This window comes from Macaca nemestrina, chromosome X (assembly GCF_043159975.1).
Source record: "Macaca nemestrina isolate mMacNem1 chromosome X, mMacNem.hap1, whole genome shotgun sequence".
Classification (NCBI taxonomy): Eukaryota; Metazoa; Chordata; class Mammalia; order Primates; family Cercopithecidae; genus Macaca; species Macaca nemestrina.
The window spans coordinates 143,618,602-143,644,254 of NC_092145.1; the positions used below are offsets into that span (position 1 = coordinate 143,618,602).

A 25,653-nucleotide genomic window follows, 5' to 3' on the forward strand; every position below is an offset into this window, starting at 1 on the left:
TTCCAGGAAATGAAGAAAAGTGATGTGTGTTACTTCTGTGAAAGGTAATTGTATGTTCTCCACCATCTCTCTTTTCTCAAACTATTGGCTAATGGGAGGAAACTCCCCAGCCCTAGGGAACAATGGCACCACACATGTAAGGAGTCTGGGTCCCTGAACAACCACAAGGAAAACAGGACAACTGTAAGCATCCACCCTGGATGGTGAGGTAAATGAGATTCATTGAACTCCCAGGGTTCTTTGTTACAGCAGTTGTCCTACCCTTATACAACATAGCACCTATCCCACTCTGCACTGCAATTCATTTGTAGGTCTCTGTCCCACTGGACTGTGGGCTCCTTGGGGGAAGGAGGTGTGTCTTGTTAGTCTCATCTCCAGCCCCTAATGTAGTGCTCAGTTAAACAGGAGGAACACACAAAATAAATATCGATGGAAGGAGGGTCATGGGAAGGAACAAACTCATGGATAGAAAATGTAGCACAGCAAAAACTATGCCCTGGAAACACAATTAGCCTTTGCTCTGAATCAGCTGAGACTCTGGATGAGTCAGTTTTGCCTTTCTGCACCACAGTTTCTTTGACTGTAAAATCAGATTGGCTAGTCAGTAGTTCAAGCTTTAGTGTACATCAGCATCGCCTAGAGGGCTTATTAACACACAGATTGCTGGGTTCCACTACCAGAGTTCCTGATTCAGTTGGTGCAGGGGAGGAGTGGCAAGAATTTGCATTTCTAATAAGTCCCTGATGATGCTGATATTGCTGGCCTGGGGACCACACTTTGAGAACTGCTTGCATAGATTATCTCAGATCCCTTTTATCTCTAAAGTAAATGACCCAGTCATCCACATCAATGCTTAGGAATGGTCCTGGTGACCTCCAGCATCCTAGCTTATGGGCCAAATGATAGATGATTCTTCCAGAGTTAGTTTGTCCTTTGGGACTAGTAGATTGGAAATATCCTATGTGTAGCCCACCATCTGCATTCACAATATGGAATAAAACCCCTCACCCAATAGGAGAGGTGCCTCCCCAAATTATTCAAATTTTAAAAGTAAGAAACTATAACTAGGGTGCCAGATTACTTGGTTGAGATTTCAAGCCAACTATTCCTGATCCTTCCCGATCACCTCAACTCCAGCTAAGGACATCATGATGGGAATATTTTTGAACAAAAGAACACTGATTTTGAACAAAAGATAAAGCAAATAACCTGGCCACACATTAAGCCAAGTTTTCAATTTAGCAGATCTTTAAAATGCACTGTGAGTCAGCCATGATATCCCATGACTGCCAAGTGTTTACTGTGTGCAGGTATTTAAGAACCTGTCTCAGATCACCAGGAGGTAAAAATAACCAAATCTCAGACTTTGACTTAACTGGAAAGATTCCCAACTCCTTTTCCCATTACTTTCATTAAATGCATTAGACCAAATGCAAACCACAATATACTGACACCAAGACTTCATAAAACCCACACTTAGTTATCATACATTTATTTTTAACACAGCACCCCAGTTTCACATCATGTATATTTTCCAAAGTTAGAGATCTTTATGTTCTTCACAGACTTTTCAACAAGTGTGAAAAAGAGGCAGTAAGGTTAGCTTGAGTCTACAAGTCACAATCCAAATATAGGACACCTATGTTTAAGGTCAATATACATAATGTTCCCAAATGCTTAGCAAATGAATAAGACTCTGGCTGAGTAAAATATTAACACGACTTGTTAGCACATTATCATGAAAAGACAGAAGGCATCAAATATATACTTTGCTGTTACACTTTTTACTGTTCAATGTACCTGTAGTGAAAAAATATACATTTTTACTTTCAAGGTTAAAATAGACCATCAGCTCATTATCTCTCTTAGCCAACAGATATGAAGACTAAAATGGCTCTTCTGGCTTCTGGCTCACTTGAACATCTTATTTGTGCTAAAGACAAAAAGGATGGCAGTGCCAAAGAAAAGGGTATACCCGGTTCCCAAGATAGGTGCAGTTGAGGTTCTCGCACAAGGTGACTTAAAACAAAAATAACACAACTCAGTTGATCCAATCTCCACACAATAGGGTTGCTGCATCAACTGTTCCAGCCCCAGGGAAGAGTTCCCTGAAAGAGCTTTAGGACCTAGCCCTGTTGTTCAACAGAGTGCTTCAGGATGGAATTGGTACCTGAAGGTTCCTTTACTGTAGTTCCCAAATTCCAATTTAAGCCCTTTTAAAGTCTGGTGTCTTCTGGTCTTCAGAGTCATAAACCCACTTCTCTAATCTCCCACAGCCATGACATTAGCTTACAGCAAGACCAGAGTATTCACAAAACATGAAAAAATAAGCATTCCCCAATTGTTGACAGCAGAGCAAGGCTTCTATAACTAGAACATGTCCTGTGTATTGAAACCCTGCAATGCCTCCTAGAAAAGGTTCCTTTATCATCATGTGTGTTAGCATGTATAGAAAATAACTATACAAGCCTAAAAGCAACTGTGTACTTCGGATGTCTTGCTCATACTAACAGACTGACTGCTTTAGGGTATGCATGTAACGCAGCCTCCAAAAGCCTCTTTTAGGGGAGGGCAACAGCTCTTTGAATCTGCTTGCATTGCTTTTAAAGTCTGGCCCTCCATGTCTGCTGCTCTTGGGAAATTCGCATAACCAGATGCATTTCTCCTTACAAACAAGCGAAGCAGGGTACCACAGAGTAATACCCACATTCAAATTGCCATCAATGACTGATCTATCCGTGTGGGTGGGATCTCCCTTAGCTTGTGCTGAAGGAGGAGCGAAATATGTGAGCTGAGGACTCCAAAAACACAAATCCCCACTTCTTACTAGGAAACTGAACCATACTGAGTCATGATACAAAAAAAAGGTAACAAAACACCCATAACTAAAATATAAATTCAACTGATCCTTTGAAATCAGAGTTTTAAAAGAATACACTTGAAACAGTAAAGCAGTTAGAAAGAAAAACCAAAATTACTAGTGTTCTCTTTAAATAGAGGGGGAAAACACCTCTTAACTACTACATTTTGTTCACATTCAGAATGTTCAAACCAGAACCTAATGATCCCTACTTGTCAATAATATGGGAAGATCTGGTTGCTATGATATGTGATATTCTTTTCTTTTTCTTTTTAAAACCACATTCCCTTGGTGATATCTAGTGAGAAGGTGTGATTCTAGTTTGTGTTGAACAAATGTTTTTAGCTCTAAGGTGTTATACTGTAATTGAGATCTTTCCAACTACTGCTTAAAAGAAGACATTGGCAAATGGCTGCCTTAACTGCAAAAAACACGTGAATTCCAATATTACCTTATTGATCTTCTGAGTACACATCTATTATTACCATGGCTGTGAGATCATTTAAGAAACAGACAAATGTCATTTAGAAACAGACTATAGAATCAAATCACAACTAAAGAGAATGCTTTATGATAGCTCAGACAGTGGTAAGAAATCAAAGGCAAATTCACATTTTTGATTACTCACCCTAAAATATGCTGAAATTGAGTATTTGTGACTCAAGTAACTAAAAATACACTGAAGAAAGCTGTAACTTAACTACATATTGAGTTCATTTCAATCACAGTAGTCTATTTTAAAAACAAACTCCCATAAGGAATACAGGAATGGAATCCATTGAAAGCAACAGCTGTCAAAAACTCTGCCAAGAAACTCAGAGTAACTTATTGCATCATAAAAGGTGAGGTGTTCAGGAAAACAAATAGCTCAATCATATTCTTTTCTTTCAGATTTTGTCACTTCAATCCAAGAGAAATTTCTAGAACTAAACTCCCTAAAACATGTTTTCAAATTTAAAGACTAACCAAGTCAATGAAATTCAACATGATAAACAGAAAAAAAAAAAAACCCTCCTAATCTATTTTTAGTATTGGTAGAGGGTAGAGAATCTAACTCAAAATCCATAAAATCAGGTTGGCATCCCAAATCTGCCACTAGTTACCTCTTTCTATGGATTTTTTGAGCCAGGTACTGTTGTTTCTTAGGACTTTGGTTTCCCCACATGCAAACTGCAAGTGATGGGTACCAGTCCTGCCCAGCTCTGACATCCTATTCTCCAGTGACAGTAAAATGGGCACAGCTTCCAGCTAAGCTGCCTCCTCTCCCAATCATGCCCAAGCACTTATTTAATATTTGCAAAGCAGTTAGATCCTTCCAATTAAGGTAAATATCTGCCCAATTACAACATAAACATTCATTCCAGATATGTACCTTTTAGTTTTGCTTTGATGTCTGCTTCATAGGAAAGTGGCGAAAGCAATATGCCACATACAAGAGATGCCGAGGGACCCAATAAACCAGCTGTCAGCTACTACTGTGCTTTCATCTGTGGGACTGTAGGATCCCAATGGGGGAAGACCACTTAACAGCAAGGTAATTCAACCCCTATAGATGGGGGCAACATTGACCTTCTGTCTATAGAATTCTCCCCAATAGGCAGGTCTAATTTTGGAGTCGTTTTATAGAAGAGGTATAATGGTGATTTCAGTAACTCAGCCATCCTATAAATCACATTAAAGGCTCACAGAAATATTTATCAGGTGTTATAATCCTAAATTAAAGTACACATCCTAAGAAAACACACAGAGGATGAGCACTACTTAGGTAACAATAAAAGTAGTGTGTCATTACTTGTGTGTTATGCACATTTAACTGTTTTTTTAAAAAATCCACTTCTAAGCAACTAATAAACTGTGGTTACAATTAAGTCCACCCAAGAAGGTAGGCATACATATTATTAGTGTGTGCTTGCCTATCTTAAAATAATGATGACATTATGAAACTCGGAGGAATTTGATTGTCCAATGCAAGCTTTTTCCCTTAATGAAAACCAAGCCAACTAGACAAAACCCCAACAAACCTCCTAATTTGACTCACTCTGGCACTGATTTCATGGAGGGAAGGGCAAAAGCATGTCAATATTTTTAAAATGAATACTGCAGACTAACATTCCTTAGTTTATACGTCTGCCTAATAGAAATGAAGTGCTATCCCAACTGAGAGCATATGTACTGGAAGCTTATGAGATAAAGTGCACATGCTAGTCTTTCCTGGATTGAATTTACCAAAAGCCAAACATGCTGTGAAATGTCTGCAATAAGAACAGTGCTGATAGCCGGGCGGGTGGCTCACACCTGTAATCCCAGCACTTTGAGAGGCCAAGACTGGCAGATCACTTGAGGTCAGGAGTTCGAGAACAGCCTGGCCAACATGGCAAAACCCCGTCTCTACTAAAAATACAAAAATTAGCCAGGCGTGGTGGTGGGCACCTGTAATCCCAGCTACTCAGGAGGCTGAGGCACAAGAATTGCTTGAACCCGGGAGGCGGAGGTTGCAGTGAGCCGAGATTGCACCACTCTGCTCCAGCCTGGGCGACAGAGCAAGTCTCCATCTCAAAAAAAAAAAATAAAATAAAATAAAAAAATAAAAGAACACTGTTGATAAAATCTGTTGTAGCCCCTAGATCTCAGAACATGGAAAAAGCAGTTGCCTAAAAATTTACGCTGATCCATTCATAATCTTCGGAAGAGTTTAAACTTACTCCCCATCCTTCCCCCACAAAAACAAAAAAGGCAGCAAATGGGGAAGAAAAAAAGGGAATAGAGAAATAGTTCAAGTTTCCTGATTTTCAAAATCCATTCAAAATCCTTAAATATGCATGGAATAGATTCAACAATTTGTTTTTCTGTGGAAAAACATCATCTGTTTGAGCCTTTATCCTCTGCCATTAAGCTATTGATAAAGCTTGCCAATGGACTAAGGAAACATTAAATAAATGCCTACTTGTTCTAAAAGCTCTCAGCTCTATTGAAATCAAAGGCTGAATCCCACATATTGCACACCTATCCAAAACTGCTTCAAAAAGACCACCCCCCACCCCCCCAACTACCCTAAGAATGGGGAAATTAGTAAAATGCACAGGAGACAGCATTTCTTGCCATTAGTCTCTCAAAGTGGTGTTAATGCTGGCACGCCCTGTAAGGGTCAGTAGCCCTGTGCCCCTGTAGTCCCATTTTCAACCTGGGCTTTCAGGAGAAGCAGCAGCTACTTAAATTTCTGTAGGATACTTGCTTCTGCAATTTGAGCTTCCTGTTTTATGTCACCTACACTGGAGTTAACTGGGCTCCTCTGAATCTGATATAAACCAATCACTTCCCAAGAATACACTTTACAGAGAACAAAACAGTCACACATCCAGCATGAGGACCACTTTCTTTCATTATCTCTTCATACCCAATACATTTGCAATCCAGGTTAAAATAAAGAATAAAATAACTACTAGAGATTGTTGGTAACAACCATTTCCCCTTCTTCCCCAGTTTGGATACCTGGGTTCAAACAACAAATGTTTATCAATCCTAACAGTCTCATCAGCCTTTCATATTTGATGGGTGGTTTCCAAACTCATGCATTTACAGATATATTATCCCATGCAGGATAAAAGTAGAGATCTGGTAACTATTTATTTAATTTGGTCAGGCAAGGCAGTCAAAGCAGACTTCTCTTGCCCAAAAATTTACATGAAAGGACTGAGTTGTCTGGGTTGACAGCCTAGCTAGGCCAAGTTAAATAGCTCATTGCCAAAACCTCCACTTTACAGAGGTGTAAAGACCCAGTAAGTCTTTGACATTCAATAGAAAACAATAGTCATGTATTATTTATAGCTAGATAGAATATCAAAATGGCACTAGAGAAGCAATTTTTTTGGCATATAGTGGTAGAGGGCACAGCGCCAGTCTAAATCTGATGCTTTTATTTTTGTTTTATTATGGTCACACCAATGATTATCTAGTTGGAATTCCCAATTACTCAGGAAACCAACCTACTGTATGTGATATACATACAAAAAGCATCCTGAAAGTACTTGGTTACAAGCATCCTGAAGGTACTTGGTTATAAGGTTTTATAGAAAACATAAATTCTTTAAATAAATAATGCTCTAAGTTATTTTTATTTGCTAGAAGACTGATTTTTGGTAAGGAGCAGCATCTAATACCTTGCAGAAGTACTTAAGAATAGGAGACAAATTCCACTGATAATTACCATTTCAAGTGTGATAATCAGTTGAAGTATTTTTTCCACCACAGTAAAACATACAAGTGAAGTGCAAGAGAAAAGGTCATATGGATTATATTTTGCTGCTCACAGCTTTTGACACGGTCAAACATCTATGAAAAGTAGTTGGGTTCAAAACATTCAAAACAAAGATCTTGGCAGACAAGGTCACCCACTGTCACTTGAACCATGGGGGGTCACAACACAGTGACTGGACGAAGTTGTTCCAATTGGTTTTCCAATGCAATTCGTTCTTGATGAACCTCCTGAGTTATACAAAACAGAAGAAAAACAAAAAAGCAAAGGGGTCATTTATTGAATTCATTCCTACTTCATCAGATATTAAAAGGAAACTTATAACTGGACCCACAAATACAAGTGCTGTATAACTCAAGAACAGGAAGACTGGGAGGTACCAGATTTAATACTGGTGACCAGAAAAAAGGGGCTTCACAATTTGTAATCTCTCAACTCCTTTCTGAAGACGATGAAATGAAACTGACCTACTCCCCTCTACCACCCTGCCCTAGTTTTAGCTTGTTTTAACAAGATCAGTAGCTGGTAGAGAGTGTCATTAAAAATTAAAAGACTAGGAGAGAGCAGAAAGCAAAAACAGACTCCTAATACTGAGCAGTGAGCCAACAGGACTTAAATTTCTAGTTGCAATCTCTGGCTTGTAATTCAGCACCATACTCAGTCAGGTCTGAGGGCCAAAAAGGTATGCTAGTGGCCCCTCCACCAAAGTCTCATCCAGGTTTCTGCACAACGTATGGTGTAAGGTACGACATCTGGGTGAAAGGCAGAAAAGAGGCTGAGCAATCTGTTATTTTGGAATTCAAACTTTCGGGCCTAAAAGGGGTATTTTGGCAGGAAGAGAGGGGACACACAAAAGTATTCAAGTAGAATCGCCAAGGTGGGAAAGAATTCTGTATAAAGGCTGAATTGTGAGATTCAGAAGAATCAGCATACTAATAGTCAGTATACAACTTCACAAGTATTTATTCACATGCTCTCCTAGCCACCCAGTCAGAAGTCTTTTGGTTTCTATCTCCTACAGGTGAGGTAATGCTCTAGCTGTGATGGTATCAGCAAAGAATATGCCAGATCAGAGCAATAGGGCTTACATTCAAATGACTTGAGAAAGATAATAAAGTTAATGAACAAGATACTCCCAGAAGGAAATAAGATAACATAATAGAGAGTAACAGAGGGGGATCTGGGAGAAAGGAGAGAGAGTGGCCTGGGAAGCCTTCTCAGAGTTAGCACTACTTGAGCAAAGACTTGAATGAAATGAGGAGTGAGCCATATGAAGATATGGGGGGAAGAATATTTAGAGACAAAATGGCAACTGCAAAGGCCCTGAGGAACGAGTGAGTTTGGTGAATTTGATGAACAAAAAGCCTGTGTGACCAGAGTAGAGGGAACAAGGAAGACATTGGCAGGAAATGAAGTCAGAGATTTAACCAAGGAGTCAGATCATACAGGGCCTTGTGGGCAGAGGAAAGAGTATGGAAGTGTAGGCGGGGTGGTATTGAGGGTTTCTAATCAGGGCAGGAACACGACCCAACTTAAAATTCAAAATTTTCACTCTGGCTACTGTGTAGACAGTGGATTATAGCAGGGTGAGAGTGGAAGCAGGGGAGCAACTGGGAGGTTACTGCAGGGACTCAGGTGAGAAACGAAAATGGCTTCCATCAGGGTAGAAGCCATAAAGATGAGAAGTGGATGAATTCTAGATAAATCTTGAATCTAGAACTGGTAGGACTTGCTGATGAAGTTGATGGAGGAGAGAAGGAAAATCTGAGGATGACTCCTGGGAATTTTGTATGAATAAAGTAGCTGGCTGGTAGTGATATTGAGAATGAGAAGATTAGATAAGAAATGAGTATTTCAAGGATAGGGTTGACAATTAATTATCTGAGATGTGTATTGGATATCTAAGGAGAAAACATTGAGTAAGAAGTTATATATGCAAGTCTAGAGCACAGAGGAAAAGGGAAGCAGGGCTTGAGACATAAATTAGGTCTTCAAAGCCATGAGACCATACAACATCATCCAGCAAAACAGTATAGATAGAGGTTTCAGGTAAAGATGGAAGACTGACCAGGGGTACCACACTCTCTCCCTCCTGGAGCACCACTAAAACAATACAGCAACTTTTCAAAGTCACGGACCCACAAGACAGGGAAAACAAAAGGGACAAGATGATAGCAATAAAATTCGAAAGCTGAGTGGCAAACTGGTGAATGATAAATGACTTAGGAAATCCAGGAAAACAAATGTGTGCATTCTGCCAGCTTCTGAGTATGTCTATTCCAAGCATGCATTCCAGAGCTAGGGAAATAACCACAGGGTGAGTTTGGGAGTCCACTGGGTCCACTGTGAGATGAACGTAAGCTAAAACTCCATTGATCACCTGATCTCCCTAAGCCCCACACTTTGCATCTCCTGGAATTAGTGTCAGTTCAGAGCCAGTGCCTAGTAATTCCCCAAAAGTCTAATTATTTCCCTTCCTCTAATGCACAGTCACCCTGGTAAATGGCAGCAGGGTCCCTTTGGGAAAGGTTAGGAGAAAGATTTACAGTATAAATTTTTGGCTACACAGTGGGGTCCTTCCATAAGGAGACACAGATGCCCCTTCATCATTCAAGAGGCTCTGGATCTATAAACTGGCTTAGCCTGGGAATTAATTGAGAGGCTATGACTATAGTTCTGTTTCAATGATTCTTCAGACTTCTGTTCACTAGACTTAGAACTTTTCCACTCATACAGATCAAGTAAAGAAAGCTGAGTCCCAAGCTAACATGAAGAAAAATAAGAACCAATTTGATTTTACATAGAATTCCTGAAAGACTCAAATTGGCAACACCAGATACCTATGAAAGTGGGAGTACATAAGGGGAGATGGGGGCTGGCGAAAACAAGCGCTGGCTGAAAATCTGTTTCAGAAGCAATTAAATCCCCAGATCATTCCTGCCACCAGGGCAGAATGCTGAAGGTTTATTTCTTGAAAAGGTACAACAGAGAGCATCTGAATTAGCAAGAAACAAGCACAGTTGAGGACAAGATACTGGGTCAGAAATAGGGAGAGTGAATGAATATCCTGGAATGCTGAGACCTACAGCCCTCTTGCTCCACTGAACCAACTCTTTCCCTACATGCAGATGACCAAAACAGTCTCCACTCTGGAGACTTCAACCAGACCAAGAGGAAAGAGCTAATCATACTCCCTTTAGGGGTTCCCCAACTATAGAGCCGAGCCAAACTGCCAGACAGTGAAGCTCAAAGTTGACAAGCCTCACAATGTGCAATGAACTTCCAATCAGTGTTTTCGTCTTCCTTTTAAATATGAGCAAAGAAAGGGTCATCAGATATCGAAGGAAAGCATCTAAGATAAAGTACATGCAACACAACACAACACACACAAACAAACTATTCAGGAAGAAGAAAGAAAAATGACCATAAAAAAAGATCACAACGAGTTCTGCACATGTATCCCAGAACTTAAATTAAAAAAAAAAAAGATCACGACAATGAAACAAGAATAGGATATCATAAAAAATAAACAGAAAACAAAAAATCATTGGTTATTAAACAACAGAAGATTTAGAATATATAATTAAGTTTCTGGAAATAGACAAAAATAAAGAAGAAAAGGTAGGAAGAAAGAGAAAAAGAAAACAGAAGAGAAAATATGAGAAAATTAGAGAACTAAGCTAAGAAGTCCAATGTCTGAATATCAGTAAGGGAGAATGAGGAAAAAATGGGGGTGAAGGCAGGGGGGAGGAAATAATCAACGACAACAAAAATAAAAATAAAAAACCCTCCAGAACTGGAGAATATCGGTTTCCAAATTAAAAGGGCCCACCAAATATAGAGAACAATGGATGAAACTGGCCTACCCCAAAGCAGAGGGAGAGAGGAGAAAAACCAAAACCAAACAAAATGATAAAACAAAACAAGTTCACATACAAAGTTTTATAAAACAGAATGAACTTTGACATTTAAAAAACATTTTTTTTAAATTATCATAGGGTAAAACAATTTTTTTCTTTTAGTGTACAGATTTGTGTAACCACCACCACAAAGAAGATACATTACAGTTCTACCAACCCCAAAAGTTCCCTGGGATTACTCATACAAACTCTCATCTCATGCATAACCCCTGATAGCCACTGGTTTGTTTCACATCACTATAGTTTTACCTTTTCAAGAATGTCAAATAAAAGGAATCATACAGTACACAACCTCTTGATACTGGCTTGTCCCACTCTGCATAATGTCTGAGTTTCATCCAAGTTGTGTATCATTTCTTTTCTCTGTTGAGTACTATTCCATTGTATGAATGTATCCCAATTTATTCATTCATCTTTTGAAGAACATTTGTGTTGTTTCCAGGTTTGGGCTATCATGAATAAAACTGCTATGTACATTCATATATAGATTTTTGAGTGAACATAAATTTTCATTTCACTAAAGTAGAGAGACTGCTGGGTCACACGGTTAGTGTATGTATAACTTCATAGGAAACTGTGATTTTTCAGAGTGGTGGTACCATTCTGGATTCCCACCACCAAAAAATGAGAGTTCTAATTGCCAGTACTTGGTGATGCCACATTTTTTTGTTTTAGCAATTCTAGTATGTGTATAGTGGTATGTAATTGTGGTTTAAATTTGCATTTCCCGAATGGCTAATGATGTTGAATATCTTCTCGTGTACTTATTTGCCATCTTTATATATTATTTAGTGAAGTGTCTGTTCAAATCCTTTGCCCATCTTTAAATTGAGATGTTTTGGAGAGTTCTTATTATTGAATTTTAAGAGCTCTTTATATAATTGAGACATAAGTCTTTTATCAAATATGTGGTTTGCAAATACTTTCTCCCACTCAGCAGCTTGTCTCTTAATTTTCTTAACTATGCTTGGCAAAATAAAAGGTTTTAATTTTGATGAAGTCCAATTTTTTTAGTTTTTCTGTTATAGATCGTGCTTTTGGTGTTATTTCTAAACTCAGATCATGAAGATTTTTCTGTTTTCTTCTGAAAATTCTATAGCTTTATGTTTTACATTTACATCTATGACTCATTTCAAGTTAATCTCTGTATAGATGTGAAGCTTAGATCAAGGCTCTTTTTTTAAATGCAAATGACAAATTGTTATAAAACAATTCGTTGAAAACTGTTCTTTCTCACTGAATTGATTTTGCACCTTTGTCAAAGATCAATGGCTGTTTTCATGTGGTCTATTTCAGGACTCTGTATCCTATTCCATTGATCTACGCATCAGCATATTGATTACTGGAGCTTGATAGTAAAGTTATTCCTCCAACTTTGTTCTTCCTTTTCAAATTTGTTTAAGCAATTCCAGCTCCTTGGCCCTTACATGTAAGTTTTGGGATTAGCTTGTCTAATCACAAAAAATACTGCTGGGATTTTTATTGGTTTTATAATAAATCTATAGACTACTTTGGAGAAAAATACCATTTGAAAAGATATTTCATAAAGTAAGATATGAAAGGTAAATAATCACAAAGAAAAGCGGTCAACATAATTAGTCAGCAAGGAGGTGATAAAAACTATATCACTACAGGGCTGCCTAAAATTAATAATCATAACACCAAATGTTGGCAAAGATGTGGAACAACTGGAACTCTCATACATTAGTGGTAGGAATACAAATTGCTACAACCACTTTGGAAAACAATCTAGCAGTTTCTCAGAAACTAACATTCCAATCCTAGGTATTTATCCAAGAGAAATGAAAACATATGTCCATACAGAGACTTATTCAAAAATGCAGTTTTATTCCAAATTGCCAAAAACTGGAAACAGCTCAGGTGTCTGTCAATAGAACTGATAACCAAACTGTAACATATTCAACCAATGGAATACTACTCATCAATAAAAATGGATGAATTACTGATACACACAACAATATAAATGAATCTCAAAAACATAATACTAAGTGAAAGAAGCTTTATATGAAAGTATAAGTTGTAAGACATCGCTTATATAAAGTTATAGAGCAGGCAAAACTATGGTATAAAAATTAGAATACTGATTGCCTCTGTGTGGGTAGGGCAGGAATTGACTAGGAAAGAGCATGAGGGAGCTTCCTGGGGTGATGCTAATACTCTCTATCTTTATGGGTGTTTGGATTCAGAAAGTACATGTACTTGTTACCAACTCAGCAAATGTACACTTAGGATTTTTGCGTGCACTGAGCGTGGTGGCTCACACCTGTGATCCCAGCACTTTGGGAGGCCAAGGCAGGCAGATCACGAGGTCAGGAGATCGAGACCATCCTGGCTAACATGGTGAAACTCCGTCTCTACTAAAAATACAAAAAATTGGCCGGGCGTGGTGGCAGGCGCCTGTAGTCCCAGCTACTCGGGAGGCTGAGGCAGGAGAATGGTGTGAACCCGGGAGACGGAGCTTGCAGTGAGCTGAGATCACGCCACTGCACTCCAGCCTGGGTGACAGAGTGAGACTCCATCTCAAAAATAATAATAACAATAACAATAATAATAATAATAATAATATTTGTGCATGCACTTTGTGTAAACATTTTACATCATAAGAAAAAACTGTAAAAATATATTGAACTCCAGCTAATTATACGCATGCTAAAATATGTAGGGAAAGTATACAGATATTTGCAATTTACTTGAAAATATGTCAAAAATAAGATGAACTGATGGACACAAGGATAAATGGGTAGATATGTGATTAAAAACAACTATAGCAAAATGTTATTGTAGAACTGAAGTGATGTCTATACAAGCAGTCACTTATTCTTTCAACTTTCCTGTGTGTTTGAAAAGTTTCATACTAAAGTATTGGGGCAAATGGGGTTGGGGTATAAAAGTGAGGTCAGGGAAGGAAGACCAGCAGAAAATGAAAACGGGAAGCACCAGTGAAGCATAAGGAAAACCAGGAGAGTATGGTATATCAAAAACCAGTTATAAAAGCAATTTCAGAGGAGGAAATGATCAATTGTGTAGAATTCTTCTGAAAAAATTAATAATATTAAAACAGCCCCATTGGATTTAGCCCCAAGACGGGTGTGAGTGGAGGAGGACAAAGCCAACTGAAATGGAAGGAGGAGAAAAATCACTGGTTCGAAAGTAAAGACAATGAATAAAAACCACTCCTAAGAAACTTTGCTGTAAAGGGAACCAAAGAAATGGGGCAGTAATTGGCCAAGTGTAATGGACAATACTGGAGCACATTTACGTGTGGATGGCGAATGATCCAGTAGAGAACTGGGGGATATAGTGGGTAGAATCATGTCCCCTCAAAATATACGTTCAAGTCCTAACCCCAGTACCTGTAAATGTGACCTTATATGCAAATAGGTTCTTTGCAGATGTAATCAAATTAAGATGAGGTCATGCTAGATTAGGGTGGGTCCTAATCCAATGATTGGTGTCCTTAGAAGAAGATACAATAAGAAGAGAAATTCGGACACAGACACAGAGAGATACAGGAAGAAGGCCATGTGACAACAGAGGCAGAGATTGGAGTGATGCAGCTATAAGCCAAGGAACGCCCAGGACTGCCAGCAACACCAGAAGCTGGGAAGAGGTAAGGAAGGATTATCTTCTAGAGCCTTTGAAGAGAGCGTGGCTCTGCCAATATCTTGATTTCAGAGTTCTAGCCTCCAGAGCTGTGAGAAAATCATTTTTGGTTATCTTAAGCCACCATATTTGTAGTATTTTGTTATAGCAGCCCTGAGAAACTAATACAGGGGAGAGTAATGATGAAGAGAAACAGGGGTGATGTCCTTGAGAAGGTGAAATAGAACCATTTGCAAGGTACCAGAGGAGGAGCCGGCCTTTGATAGTACCAGGGCCACTTCCTTCTACTGAAATAAGAATTTACGTCCTCTCTTTCAGAGAGGACATAAATAATTAAGGGTTTACCCAGAAGCTTTGGATAACAGAGAATGCTTCAAACAGCCTTTGTAATAGATTGTCTTTCCTTTTAACTCACACACAATATGAAGCCTACATACTAAAGTCACTAGTCTTCCTCTGGCTATGCAAGAACCAACCCATGAAACTTAAATATAGTAATTCTCCACCTTCCAAAAAGGGTTTGAGAACAAAGAGGCAAGTCTTATCAACAGGGATGGAACTAAATGGTCAGCCAATGGTCACATCAGATCACTGTACATGATAGGTATGGAGACATCACTATGCACCCCACCCTATAAATATGTACAATTATTATATGTCTATTAAATTAAAAAAAAACTTTTTAAAAGCCAAGGAAAAGCCTGGTCATCCAAATCTGGGACTCATTCCTTACCTTGAGCTGCTGCTGGAGCTCACTGTTCAGCCGAGCCAGCACTGCGTTTGCCTCTTTATTTTTGCGGATAGCAGTTTGAATGGCCTTCTTCTGTTTGGAAGACTGCCTACAGAAAAGCACAAACACTTCAGTGAAAAAGGACTTAGAGGTCTGAACCCTTGAGGGTCAGAACTCTGGTTCATGAGGTGTGTTAAATTAACAAGTGGTTAACAACACAGGGCTCCAAAAATAAAATCTCATACTCACAGGCGGTCAGGCAGATAGACACCAAATGAAACAAATTTGTTGGGATGAATTATTTACACCTGAAGTAATTCCCATTTTATAACTTGAATAAAAGTTGTGAAGTGGGCCTTTTCAAACATTTGTGTTCCATTTATTCCAAGACATTTTAGTAAGTATTTCTTCCTGACAAACCATATTAACTGGAATGCCCTTTTTGTGTAAGAACTAATAGCACTTAAAAGACCTGCAGGTGTCCCCTGTGGACAAGTCTGAAGGAAAATAATAGAAGAACATTCTTTTTCCCAAAAATTCTACATTAACTTAGCCAGACTACCTACCTCTACCTTATTTATTATTAGGCATGAATGCCTAACTATATGTGTGTGTGTGTGTGTGTGCGCATAAATGTGCACTCGTGTATGTGCATAGACCAGCATATATCTGTGGCACTTGAGAAAAATACAGAATGTTTTAATATCAGTATCTCCCAATTAACAGCAAATTCACAGAACAGGCATAACCAGAGTGACCATGCATCCTACTGTGCCCATTACAATCTCCATTTGAACTGTCTGTCCAGCATAAGTACATTAACACTCTCTTTACTTTTCAAAACCGTCCATGGTTGGGATGATAAATCAGTGTGGTTACCACAGGGATAATCTACAACCTTTCATCCCACAGCAGGAAACACCGAATTCTTAGAGCAAAAGAGCAACTGATGTTCTCCTAGAAAAACAGCCATATGTGCCATCCCTGGGAGATGGGTTCTAGACAAGGGCAACTGAACTAGAATGGACTGTGACCACTTTACAGATCTGACTGATATTGACAATTGGCTGAGTGCAGTGGCTCAGGCCTGTAATCCCAGCACTTTGAGAGGTCGAAGCAGGATGGTCCCTTGAAGCCAGGAGTTTGGGACCAGACTGGGCAACATAGTAAGACTCCATCACTACAAAAAATAAAATGAAATTGGCTGGATATGGTGGCTCATGCCTGTAGTTCCAGCTACTCAGGAGGCTGAGGGGGAAAGGATCACTTGAGCCCAGGAATTCGAGGCTTCAATGAGCCATGATCATGTTACTGCACCCCAGCCTGGGTGACAGAGTGAGACTTTGTCTCTAAAAAATAAAAATAAATAGAAATTGAAAAGACAGCCCACAGAATGAGAGAAAATATTTACAAAGATGGCTCAATTTTCTCATATATCTGACAAGGGAGTTGTATCCACAATATATAAAGAACTCATAACTCAAAAATAAAAAGATTAATAATCCAAGTAAAAGTGGGCAAAGGGTGTGAATAGACATTTCTATGTCTATTCACAAAGAAGATAAACAAATGGCCAATAGGCACATGAAAAGATGATCAATGTCATTAGCCACGAAAGAAATGCAAATCAAAACCATGAGATAACACTTCACACTCACTAGGATGGCTCTAATAAAAAAAAAAAAAAAAGGTAAGTGTTGACAAAATGGAGAAATTGGAACCCGCATACATTGCCAACAGGAACATAAAATGGTGCAGCCACTATGAAAAAGTGTGGTAGTTCTTCGAAATATTAAAGATAGAGTTACCACATGACCTAGCAATTCCACTTCCAGGTACAGACCCAAGAGAAATGAAAACGTAAGTCCACACAAAAACATGTACACAAATAGTATAGTGGCATTACTCTTAAGAGCCAAAAAGCAGAAATAACCAAAATGTCCATCAACTGATGAATGGATGAATAAAATGTGGTCTATCAATACAATGGAATATTATTCAGCCATAAAAAAATAAGTCCAGATTTATGCTACAACTTAGATGAACCTTGAAAACATTATGCTAAGTGAAAGAAGCCAGTCACAAAAGACCACCTTTCATTATTCCATTTATGTGAAATGACAAGAATATGCAAAGCCATGGAGACAGAAAGGAGATTCGTAGTTGCCAGGGGCTGAGGGGGAAGGAGAGAATGGGGAGTGATTGCTAATGGGCATTGATATTATTTTAGGCATGACAAAAGTTAGATTGTGGTGATGGTTGCATGACTTTGTGAATAAACTAAGAACAACTGAATTGTACATTTAAAAACATGAACTGTATGCTATGTGAATTATATTGCAATAAAGCTGTTATAAAAAAGAGAAAAAGAAAAGATCTCTGTATGAACTCCACCAGATGCCCTGACAACTACTCTGGAGAATGTTAAGCCACTGATGACTAAAATTAACATGAAGCTGAAATTGAAGTGGAGTGCTGGGGTAGAACGTGGAACAAAATTGAGCCGGGCGCGGTGGCTCAAGCCTGTAATCCCAGCACTTTGGGAGGCCGAGATGGGCGGATCACGAGGTCAGGAAATCGAGAAAAAAAAAAAAAAAAGAAAAAAAAAAAAAAAAAAGAACATGGAAGAAAATTGAGCCATCTCTGTTCCTGATAGGGATTCACCTTCCAGGCTTAACAGGGGCTGGAAGATGGTCAAAGCTCTCGGTGAATGTGATGAACAAAATATACTTCCTCTATGGACTTATACCACCAGGGGCCTGTCCATTTGAAAAAAAGAAAATCACCTGAAGGAGAGGGCTGCAGAGATTCAGAACGGGACTTTGGCTTCAAAGACAAGTTGCTAATCTCCCACAGAACCTGCAGAACTGTTCTACAACAGTGTAAGCAGAAGAAAATCTGCAGCAGCATCTGAGACCTGCAAGACCCCAAAAGCAGGGTCATGATGGGTCTTGAGCATTATGTTAGTGACCAGTCAGGCTCACTTGCAGTCAAGTGACAGGAGCAGGTTTCTGTCCTCAACACCTACCTCAATTTCACTACAAAGAAATTGAAGCAAGTGATGGCTCTTCTCAAAGCCAAAGTTTTACAGAGAAGAATAGTTTGTCCAGAGCATCATTGTCTCAGTCCCTGGCCATGTCCACAGATGTCTCCACCCTCCCTCCAACACCTGTTCCAGCTGGTTGGATAAATATAATGGAAGTTCTGTATGTATCCATTCTGTGCTGAGGCGACCAACAACAGAAACCATCACATACCACACCTACTGAAAGTGTGTCTGTGGGTGAAGGAGCTAACCATTTGCCCTGAGGGAAAAGGAGATAACATGGGCAGAGAGGCAAAACTGCCATTTACAATACTGTCGTCTTGCCAGGAAAATCTGGGCCCTCACAAGGAAGAGGGGTAGGAAACAACAGAAGGTGAGAGGAAGGGAAAGAAATCAAACCAAACCAAACACCACAGCCTAGGACTCGTCTGCCCCTTTAGGTCAGGTTAAGTCCTATAGCTTATAAAGCCTTCTGTGTGACTGGGAGGCTTGAATCCCATCACAGAGACGAGCAAGATAAAACCTACAAGCATGAAAAAAAAAAAAAAAAAAAACCTTAAAACCATGAAATCCTTCTGTTAGTGTGCATGTAAATGTCAACACATTTACATATCTGTGTACATCTCAGAGTGAGATTCCTACCTTGCTCTTGTTTATGTGGTCTACTTACTTTTGGACTGTTGGGTGCGGTTTCATGGTTGCTGCAGAAGCTGGCCCACTTGCAGCGGTTGAAGGCTCTTGGTTTTCTGTAGCTTGATTTTCTGGTCTGAATTTCCTACGAATGGGCTTTGATGGTGGCTGAGAATACGGTACATCCTGTGGATTTAAAACAAAATACAAATTAAAAGTTAAACATTTAAATATTCCCTCCACTCTTCCTGCCAGTGTCCCACATTCCTTTAGCCCCAACCCCAAGATCAGGAGGGTACTCTATTTACTGACCCATGGCTCAGCAAGAACTGGGGGGACACAGGCAGCAGAGTCCAGTGGTCTTCCCTTTTTTCTTTTTATTTTTAAATGTTTCAAGAAGTCTATTACTTCTTGTCACCTGAAACTCACACAGACCCTGTGTGCATCTCACACCATGGGGCCTTATCTAACTGAAGACAAGATAGGCTCCTGCCTCACTCTGAAGCCTTTTAAAACCTAAGCTTTGGAAGTTTTTAAAGGTCTTAATCATATGCTCATCATTCTCCTATCCCCAATTCCTACATAAAGTCAAGAAAAAGAGCCACAGTGTATTATGGAAGGACACAGTTGGCCTGCTTCCTTGGAGGACTCTACCTCATCTGTGCTCCTGAGTCCAAGGCCCACTCTCTCTGAAGGGAGAAGAGCCATGGAGGACAAGAAGAGGGTGAGGAGATGAATGGAGAGCATGATGAGTGAGGGGTACTTACTGAGCAAATGACAGGTGACCCAATGGCATGGCTGGGCAGATGCCAGGTGAAAATGCCACAATGCAAGAGGAAACCATGGTACAAAGACGAAGAAGGAGAGACTACCCCACTCCAAGAGGCACTCAAAGAGGCTTAGCAGGTGGATGGAGTTTTGCTAAAGACATCTGTCCCCCTCCACAGCCCTTTTTGATCTTGCCATAAAGAAGGCCACCATGCTTAGCTGCAGGGCTAAGGAGGTTGAGTATGTACTGTCATGTACAAAATGACATCAAGGGTCAAGCCCAGGAATCTTCAGGACCCCAATCTTCACAAAGAACCCACAGTCTAGGAAATCTGGATCACTGACATTCATTTCAGGACACAGAAACCTTAAAACAATAGATCAGCTAATAGAGATAAGAAGCCCATGGGTGGGACTCGCAATGCCATCTGACAGCATCCTCAGGCTGACCTTACCTTCTTTGCTGGACTACTTTCTACAGCCTGGGATGGGGCTCTGCTCAGCTGTGGGAGTAACTCGGCCTCTGACACTTGTTCAGACTGTAGAAAGAGATCAGAGAGAGGACAAAAATGCAAAAACACAATCACTATATTATAAATATATAATAAAGAGCACTTAGGAAGATAGTCACCAAGGGAAAACTGATTTAGGCCAAGTTGCAGCCAAGAATGCTTACGTCTGCTGATCCTTGGGTAAAACCTCCCATAGATGCTGCTATTAACTAACCCTCCTTCCCAGATTGTTCAACCTTAGGAAAAGGAATCATGGGAATTTCTTCTGTAATTGAACGTATGTATTGCTAAAAACCTAATGCTTCACAACAACAAACTCTAAAAATAACAAGGCTTATCAGAAAAACAGGGTTGAAAAAAAGATTTTAACTTGAGCACCAACAAAAACAATCATCATCATTAAAAACTCTGATTTTTTTAAATGTTAAATTTCTAATAAAGAAATACTCTATGAGCAGTGTGAAGAAGAAGTAAGAACTATCCCCCAGGCCAACCAAAGCCCACGTGCTGCTGCATCCCCAGATCCAGCACCTACATTCCACTGCAGTGGCCGCCACCATGCCCAAGACAAAGGCTGAAGGGGACGCTAACGGAAATAAAACCAAAGTGAGGACAAACCAGAGAAGATCTGCAAGGTTGTCTGCCAAACCTGCTCCTCCAAAGCCCAAGCCTAAAGAGGCCCCTGCAGAAGGTAAAGGGGAAAAAGGGAAAAGCCCATGCTGGCAAGGAGGGGAATAACTCTGCAGAAAATGCAGAGGCCAAAACAGAGCAGGCACAGAAAGCTGAAGGCGCTGGGGATACCAAGGGAAGTGTGTGCATTTTTGATAACTGTGTATTTCTGCTGACTGTGCAGTTTGAAGTATTATTTTTTATTAAGTTTTATAAAAATGCAGAAATTTTTTTTTAAGCCATGTTGTTAGCACGCCGAACACATCATTGTTGTTTTATGGAGAAGGGGCATACGTCACTAATAGAATGTCTCTGAGGCCAGGCGTGGTGGCTCACGCCTGTAATCCCAGCACTTTGGGAGGCCAAGGCTGGTGGATCACCTGAGGAGTTCCAGACCAGCCTGGCCAACATGGCGAAACCCCATCTCTAATAAAAATACAAAAATTAGCCGGGCGTGATGGTGGGTTCCTGTAATCCCAGCTACTCAGGAGTCTGAGACAGGAGAATCACTTGAACCCGGGAGGCAGAGGTTGCAGTGAGCTGAGATGGTGCCACTGCACTGCAGCCTGGGCGACAAGAGCAAGACTTCATCTCAGGAAAGAAAAAAAAAATGTCTCTGAAGCTGGACTGATGTGGAGAAAACACCTTTCCCTTCTAGTTTTGAAAGACAGCTTCTTGGCTCCCAGAAAGAAGGACCGTCTGACGTTGACACACACAGTCACCTTGGCACAAAGGCCTTGTGGTGTGGAGAAACAAATTCCTTTTTATGTCCCCCTCTCCCTCTCTGCCTTCAGTATACACTTAACTCCCTCAAACCCAGATACCTGTGGGGGTCTGGCCCCCAATAACTGGTTACCAGTCAGGCTGGCAATCTGGACTTTCCAGAGAGAACCCTTGAAAGACCTGTGCTCTGTTTCTAGATTGTGGATCTTCAGATAAATTCTGCCATTTTCATTTCATTTCCTGAAAGTCAGGGTCAGCTCATGAAAAGTTGTTAAACAGCACGTTGAATGTGAAATGTCAACCCTCACTCTGAACTTTCCCTCTTCGGGGCACCAAATGAAGACTTCACTGGGTTTTACCACGGCTTTCTGATTTTGGAAGTCCATTGAAGGAGGGAGTCTTAAAGTTGTATACTGTTAATGATTGTCGCTCATGTCCTGCCTGAAATACCATGATTGTTCACAAAAAGTATCTTTAATAAAGCTGGACACAGTTTGGGGGGAAAAAAAAAACACTCTAGTAATTATGGCCCTTTACCTCAAAAAAGGAAGGGGGACTGTGGTCGAAGGAGTTATCACAAGGGTCGAGGGTGCTGAGCGGGATGGAATCAGTGACTAAACTCACCAAGATTGGCAAGGAATGTCCCCAAAGCACTTCAAGACAGAGTGGGTGTGAATCAGTCAAGTGGAAGAACACAGGGTGACTGGGCCTCATGAGCAGCTCTCTATGTCCCCCATTTCCCCCAGTCTTCTGCCTTCAGCTATGTTAGTCTGCTTTCAGCCACTAGTAGCCAGTGATGCCAAAACATTCATGTGCTGAGAACAAACCCTACATATGAACCAATGTGACTTCTACATCATACTGACACCAGTCATCTATTGACCCACAGATAATACTCATTACAGAAACACACATTGTAGCACAACAAACTGACTTCATCCCTAACCTGGCCTTCTCTAACCTCCTTCAGAGCATGGCTTCTTCCTCTGACTCCACTGAAATGGCTAGTTCCCAAGGGCGCTAACATACTCCCATTTAACACGTTATGGCTGCCTCTTCTCATCTTCTCCTCATTGATCTTCTGCCCAGTATAGCGCCTTTGACTATCTTTTTAAAACTCCTGCCCCTCGCATCTGAGAAGCTGCAATCTCCTAACTGTAGTCATTCGCTCTTTTTCCTGTTTTGACTCCTTTTATCCCTCAAATGTAGGATTTCTTAAGGTTCTGTCTTTAGTTCCCCCACCCATTTTTCCCTCCCTGTTCATTCTCTCCCAGGGTAATCCCATCTGTTCCTATATTTTATCCCAAGCAATTCCCCATCTCCTCTAAATCCACTATGCAAGCACTCAACATTCCTGATTTCTAGCTCCAACCAGTTCTTATAGCTTTCTCCCTTCCATTAAAGATAACTATACTGTTGTTGTTGTTGTTGTTGTTGTTGTTGTTGTTGTTACCAACAGGTACTATGATGCACACAACACTTACTATGTGTCATACATTGATTAAAGGGCTTTGCATGTATCATTGCAATTCATCATCACAGCTCTAGGAAGTAGTTATTATCCCCATCTTATTGGTGAAGAAACTGAAGATCAAGAAGTTAAGGAACTCACCCAAAATCACACAAATAGCAGAGTGTGAACACAGGCCTTGATTTCCAAAGCTGAGCTTATAACCACTATGCTATACAATCTCAGGTACTCTCAGGCCTGAGTGTTACTCATTCAAGACATATTTATTAAGCAGTCACTACAGGCAGGCTCTGTGCTAGCACTGGCACTCAAGGATGAACAAGATACAGATTCTGCTTAAGAGAAGCTTAAAATCTAGTGGGAGCAACAGGGAAGTGATAAAGCCAACTTGCTTCAGTGGACTGTGGAGGGCAAGTATGGGGACTACAGAAGTACCCAGTCCCATGGGTCAGCAAAGACTGAGGAGCAGGTGATGTCTCAGCTGAGGCCTGGGCTAAAAGAGCAATGTGTGGGAATGGTGAGAAAGACCCAAAAGTAAGCTCACAAAGGGCCTCTCATGCTCCAACATCCATAATTTCAGCTGGAGCTACCACAAGAACACTAAGGTCAATCCCCAAGATGGGAAACACAGGAGAAACAGAAGTGAGGGCGAATTCATCTTTAGGCAGACTGAGTTAGAAGTACCTGGGAAACAACCAAGCAAAGCTGTCCAGGAGCCATTCACTGTCAGGAGTCTAGGGAACACAAGCCCTCACCCTGCTTTCCCTGGAGGTTCATACAAATGGAGGCATACTCCAAGCTCTATGAGCCAAAAGTCAGTTTTATTAACAGCTGAGTGAGGGCCCAGTAACCACCTGAATGCAGGGCCTCCTATGAACCACGCTGAAGAATGAAACTTGAACCTGAGGCCCCTTCTTGCCTTTTATCTGGAAATCTATTGCTTGGAAGATAACATATGTTCTGGCCCAAGTCTACGCATGCAGCCTCCTGCAGGGACCACAGGTATGCAGCAATATCTTGCAGCAGGCAGGCAGAGAGACGATAATAGTTTCAGGCTCTCTGCCTTTCAGTTAGTTGGTTCTCCTCCATCATCAGGTGGACAGAGAAGTGTTTGCTCTACCACTCCATTCCCTGGTGAGATGAGCAAAGTCTCTTCATGGAAATATTGAAGGAGATGATAAATGGACCCTTTTTCAACATAAATGAGGATTCCAAAGCACAGCACAGTGTCTTTGTTATTGCCTCCTTTTCTCTTAAACATCTCTAAAAACACAAACAATGGGGTGGGGGATGAGGAAGCAGCTGTGAGATGTGTCTTAAAATGTTTTTCATTTGCAAATTTACCTTCCTGAACTTGTATGCAAGGGCCTGGGTTTTCCAGCTCTATGTCTGGTAACAGACCACTGCATGGTGTTACGTCAGGCTAAATCTGACCATCAATCCCCTAAATTGATCCATCTATCAAGCATTCGGAGGAGCAAATCTCGGGAGGGACCTGGAACACAGGCATCAGGAAGGTTCCAGAATAAGGCACAGCCTTGACAGAGTCAGACATTATCCCAGGAAAAGAGATGGGCAAAGATAATCAGCTTTGTGATAAGAAAAACTAAAGATGAGATTTAGGCATGCAAAAGACCTTCTTCACAATAAGCCTTCCTTCATAAAAATAGTTTGAGGCTTATGTTAAGCTTGGGATGTGGAAAGCAGAATAAGGTGGGGAGATTTCTTTGCTATTTCTTGAGACTTTTCTAAGTTACCAACTTTGGAAGAATGATAATCCAAGAAAACAGGGGGCCTCAGTGGTTCTCTTCCTCCTCTGTGTATTTGGGGTCGGGGTAACAACTCTGCCAACACGATAATATGGCTTTGTCCAAAAGTTTTGGTTTTCTGAACTGAAATCCAGTGACTGATTCTTGTGGGAAAAAACCAGATATATGGATTACAATTAATATTACAAATGGCAGTTCTGCCCTCATGGTTCCATGTGTAACAACATGTACCCAGTCAGGATGTGACAAACCAGGAAAATGTACTTTTAGCAAACAGCTCACTGAAATGTGAGCTAAAGTTCTTTTTAAAAATATATATCTAATATTGTAATATTAATACTTCCTTATTTACAAATGGTAAATATACTTTCATTCTAATTTTGCAATGAAACTCCTGGACTTAAAGACAGTGCTGCCACTCACGATGTGGCAAACTGTCCTGGGTCTTTGACCATTCCCATGGTTGATGGGACAATATGATTCCTGCTGAGCTGGCTTCCCAGAAATGGACACAGGTCCAGAGAGGCTAAGCATTTCTATGCATTCATTTATTCAATTACATAGATATTTCTTTTGTACCTCTGGTATGTCAGGGACCATGGTAGGTGCTTGGGACATGGGTAGGGGGAGGCCCACTGTAGTAGGTGCTGTGTTGGCCCCACCTGGGTCACCTTTCCCT

At 40.4% G+C, this 25,653-nt stretch overlaps 1 protein-coding gene across 9 annotated transcripts in view; it reads right to left on the reverse strand.

Moving 5' to 3' along the window:
• Window positions 1-7,134: 7,134 nt before the first annotated feature.
• The window catches only part of LOC105478175 (RALBP1 associated Eps domain containing 2), a 195,528-nt gene continuing 177,009 nt past the window's right edge, over window positions 7,135-25,653 (reverse strand). For all 9 annotated transcript variants that reach the window (XM_011735231.3, XM_011735230.3, XM_011735236.3 and 6 more), the window contains 4 exons: window positions 20,286-20,369; window positions 19,103-19,248; window positions 15,390-15,495; window positions 7,135-7,342 (listed from right to left, as the gene is read on the reverse strand). In XM_011735231.3, the coding sequence (XP_011733533.2) occupies window positions 7,274-7,342; window positions 15,390-15,495; window positions 19,103-19,248; window positions 20,286-20,369 (405 nt within the window). In that variant the 3' untranslated portion in view covers window positions 7,135-7,273. The remainder of the gene's footprint in view (window positions 7,343-15,389; window positions 15,496-19,102; window positions 19,249-20,285; window positions 20,370-25,653) is intronic.